Source organism: Myotis davidii, unplaced genomic scaffold (genome assembly GCF_000327345.1).
Source record: "Myotis davidii unplaced genomic scaffold, ASM32734v1 scaffold79, whole genome shotgun sequence".
Taxonomy (NCBI): Eukaryota; Metazoa; Chordata; class Mammalia; order Chiroptera; family Vespertilionidae; genus Myotis; species Myotis davidii.
Window position 1 is genome coordinate 1638452 of NW_006294339.1, and position 4542 is coordinate 1642993.

The following is a 4542-nucleotide window of genomic DNA, read 5'->3' on the forward strand; positions in this document are numbered from 1 at the left end:
GTGGTACTTCAAGAAATAAAAATTATTTGGGGGGAAAAAAGATTAAGCTGGGTTTTGTGTATGAATAAATAGAATGTGGACCTTAAAAAAAAAGTTTACAATTCAGTGATTTTCTTCAGTGTATTTACAGATTGGTGCAGCCTTCATTACAAGTTTAGAACCTTGTCATTACTTTCAAAACCTTTTAAACCCATTCCCCCCAACCCTAAACCACCACTAATCTACTTTCTACCTTCATGGATTTGCCTGTTCTGTACATTTAATATAAATGGAATCATGCAATAGGTGGCTTTTTGCATCTGGCTTCTTTCACTCAGCTTAATATTGTCAAGGCTCATCAATGTTGTAGCATCGGTCATTACTTCATTCATTTTTATGGCTGCATAATACATGCATACCTTGGAGGTATTGCCGGTTCTGTTCCAGACCATCACCATGAAGTGGATATCTCAATAAAGTGAGTCACATCAATATTTTGGTTTCCCAGTGCATACTAAAGTTATGTTTACACTATAACGTAGTATATTAAGTGTGCAATAGTTTAAATCTAAAGAAAAACAATTACACACCTTAATTAAAAATACTTTATTGCTAAAAAATGCTATCATCTTTGCTTGTGGAGGGCCTTGCCTCCATATTGATGGTTGCTGACTGATAAGGGTTGGGTCACTGTGGCAGTTTCTTAAAGTAAAGCAATAGTGAAATTTGTTGCATTGATTGACTCTTCCTTTCAAGAACAGTTTCTGTATAGCATGTGATTTTGTTTGGTAGTATTTTACCCAAAATAGAACTTCTTTCAAAATTGGAGTCAATTCGGCCACTGCTTATCAACTAAGTTTACATAATATTCTAAGTCCTTTGTTTTTATTTCGGTATTCTCCATAGCTTCTTCATCAGAAGTAGATTCCATGTCGAGAAAACCACTTTCTTTGCTCATCCATAAGAAGCAACTGGTCATCCACTTAGTTATATCATGAGATTGCAGCAGTTCAGTCACACCTTCAGGCACCACTTCTCATTCTAGGTGTCTTGCTGTTTTCACCACACCACTGGTTACTTCCTCCTGGAGCCAAGTCTGTCTTATTCACCACTCTTTGCATCTAGCATAGGGCTTTGCTACAGTGAGCACTCTATTTGTTTAATAAATGTCTGAATAAAAGTACTGAGTTGCTCCTCAAAGCTTAAAGTGTAGAGGCTTCCTTCCTCCTATCTTGGTAGCATAGCCCAACTCAAACTGGGAACCTGGGAACCTGCTTACCACAACCTTTTGCAGTGAGGATTAAGGATCTGGAGAAGGGGCTGTGCATAAACGGATACACTAGACAAGAAATATAAATTTAGAAGGCATAGGGGTCGCCAGGCGGAGACCTTACTCTCTAGCAGAGAGGTTGCCTGAATCTCGGGACCCATAGCTTTTTATGTACTAGAATACACATTTGCCCTTTGGCAAAGCAAACACGCATTTGGAGGTAAGGTTTGGTAAACAGTAAAAGATGATCAGGTTAGGGGATTGCCTTGAGCCACCATTGTCTCAATCGATGTGTAGCTTTTAGCCCTTGCTAAAACCCAAGGTCATCAGCCTTCTGTGTTCCCTGCTGCACTTGCATGATAGTGTAGCCAGTGGTCCGAAAACTGCGGCTCGAGAGCCACTTGCGGCTCTTTGGCCCCTTGAGTGTGGCTCTTTCACAAAATACCACGTGCAGGCGCACGTACAGTGCGATTGAAACTTCGTGGCCCATGTGCAGAAGTCGGTTTTCGGCCTGGGGGAGTCTAATTGGAAGAAGTACTGTTGATATTGGCTGTGTTGACTAACGAGTTTGCCGACCACTGGAGACAATGGGTAGCTTCCAGCACCAGTTTACCTACCTTTTTCCTCAGTCCTTTCTCCCAGTCCATTCAGGCACCATGTTCTGTCTAGTTTAATTTTTCATCTCTCATGATTAAAATTATTAAGAATCTCTTGTTCATCTCACTCTCATCAAACACCATCCTAATTCCTTTACACTGTCACATAATTGGTCTTTCTAAAAATAGAATTATGACCATTTTTCTGCTTAAAATGTTTGAGTTGTTCCTAAAATCTGAGTATTCTAGCTTTGAGGATCGGCCCCATCTACCTTTCACCTTCTCTTGACTCTCAATTCCAGCTATGCCATCTCCTGGACACTGTGTTCCAGTAGTGTTGGTTTACTTTCTGGTCATTCCAAATGATCTGCTGTTCTGTGCCTCCATGTCGTCTTTGACGTGTTTTTCCAGCTTTCACCTTACCCCTGACAAAGTGATTTAGTCTTCAAACTTTACCCAAAGATAAGCCCTGACCAGGTAGCTTATCCTGATTTGCAAGGTAACGGGTTCAATCCCTGGTCAGGGTACATATAAGCATCAGCCAGTGAATTACAAATCAATGTTTCTCTCTCTCTCCCTCCCTTCCTCTAAAATCAATTAAAAAATTTACCTAAAGTGAATATCATCTTGGTATAAATATTTGATATGAATCACTATAACATATATACACCATTATAATAATTTATGTACTTTTTGTGCATTCCTCGACGGAATTCCTTATAACAGATTCCTAATTACCTTGTGTGTCCATTATTTAACATGGGATCTCACACATAGAAGATGATTAGTAAATCTTTTCTAAATGAAATGTAGTACAACCCACTTATTTTATAGATGAGGAAAATGAGGCCCCGAGAAGTGACTTGTTAAAGGCTATCCGCTAATTTGGTTAAAAATAATTATTAATAATGTTATTTGCATAGTATATATTTTATACTTGCTATTTTATTGTGTTCTTTTTTTTCTGTGAACAAGGTTGTTATGATAAAACTGGGCTCTGGAGTCCAACTGGCTTTGATTCTTGAATCTTCCACCTATTTGGGCCTTGAACAAGTTGTTTAAATTCTTTAAGCTTCAGTTTGCTCAACTATAAGATGGTAATACTAATAGTTTTTATAGTACCATTGCAAAGAGTAAATTATATAATCTGAGAAAAGGGTTTATTTATTTTATTACTTATTTTTAAATATACTTTATTGATTTTTTTTACAGAGAGGAAGGGAGAGGGATAGAAAGTCAGAAACATCAATGAGAGAGAAACATCGACCAGCTGCCTCCTGCACACCCCCTACTGGGGATTTGCCCGCAACCAAGGTACATGCCCTTGACTGGATTCGAACCTGGGACCCTTCAGTCCGCAGGCCGATGCTCTATCCACCCAGCCAAACCAGTCAGGGCGAGATTTAGTTATTATTACAAAATGGTTCTGGTTCTTTTGCAGGCAAGCTGACTGATAGAACAGCGAGCATTTTCCGAGGCAACCAAATGAGACTGAGGCTGGTCAATATTAAAAAGGCTAAAATCTCTACAGCTGCATTCATAAAAGCTTTCTGCCATCACAAACTCACTGAACTAGATGCTACTGCGGCGGACCCTGACCTCCCAATGCCAAACATCCTGCATGGACTCTGCAGCAATAACTGGCTCCAGCAAAACCTCCAGTGTCTGGTATTGGACTCGACAAGCATCCGTCAAGATTCAAGACTACTATTTGGTCAGCTCACTGGTCTTCGAGTTTTAAGTGTTTTCAGTGTTTGTTTTCATAATGAAGACCTAGCTAATGTTTCTCACTTACCAAAACTGGAAAGCTTGGATATCTCCAATACTCTGGTCACTGATATCTCTGCACTGCTTACCTGTAAGGATCGACTCAAATCTCTCAAAATGCACTACATGAAATGTCTAACCATGACCACACCACAAATTCTCGAAGTCATTAAAGAACTTAGATGTCTGTTTCACCTTGATATTTCTAATCACAGGCAGCTCCAATCAGATCTAGCTTTTCATTTGCTGCAGCAGAAGGATATTCTACCTAATATCGTGTCACTGGATATTTCGGGGGGCAGTTGCATCACGGATGGAGCTGTGGAACTGTTTGTACGGCAGCGGCCTGCGATGCAGTTTGTGGGACTATTGGCTACAGATGCTGGTTATTCCAACTTCTTTACTACACAGCAAGGCTTGAGGGTTTGTTCTTACCTGAAATAAGTTTGTTTCACTTGTTCAGGACATTATTAAACTTTTATTGTATATGTGAATCTAATTTTAAACAATATATAGTTCTGGCCTCCATGTATGGTAGTCTAGCTTCTTGGGGATGAGTGCAGTCATTTATGCATCACCTCCTATCTGCCAGATGTCTGTGGTGCACATTGTTTCCTACCTTAATTCTCCCATTTTACAGTTGAGGGGATGGAAGCTCAGGGAGGTTAATCTACTTAGCCACAGTCATAGAACTAACTACTCAATGGTATAGCTAGAGCCCTAGCTGGTTTGTTTGATAGAGCATTGGCCCGAGGACTCAAGGGTCCTGGGTTTGATTCCGGTCAAGGGCATGTATCTTGGTTGTGGGCACATCCCCAGTGGGGAGTGTTCAGGAGGCAGCTGGCCGATGTTTCTCTCTCATCAATGTTTCTAATTCTGTCTATCCCTCTCCCTTCCACTCTCTGTAAAAAATCAATGGAAAAATAAATA

General features: G+C 40.1%; 1 protein-coding gene across 1 annotated transcript in view; it reads left to right on the top strand.

Moving 5' to 3' along the window:
• The window catches only part of ZYG11A (zyg-11 family member A, cell cycle regulator), a 36468-nt gene that overhangs the window by 7250 nt on the left and 24676 nt on the right, over positions 1–4542 (top strand). Inside the window, exon 2 of the mRNA XM_015566987.1 lies at positions 3287–4035. Within this exon, the coding sequence (XP_015422473.1) occupies positions 3287–4035 (749 nt within the window). The remainder of the gene's footprint in view (positions 1–3286; positions 4036–4542) is intronic.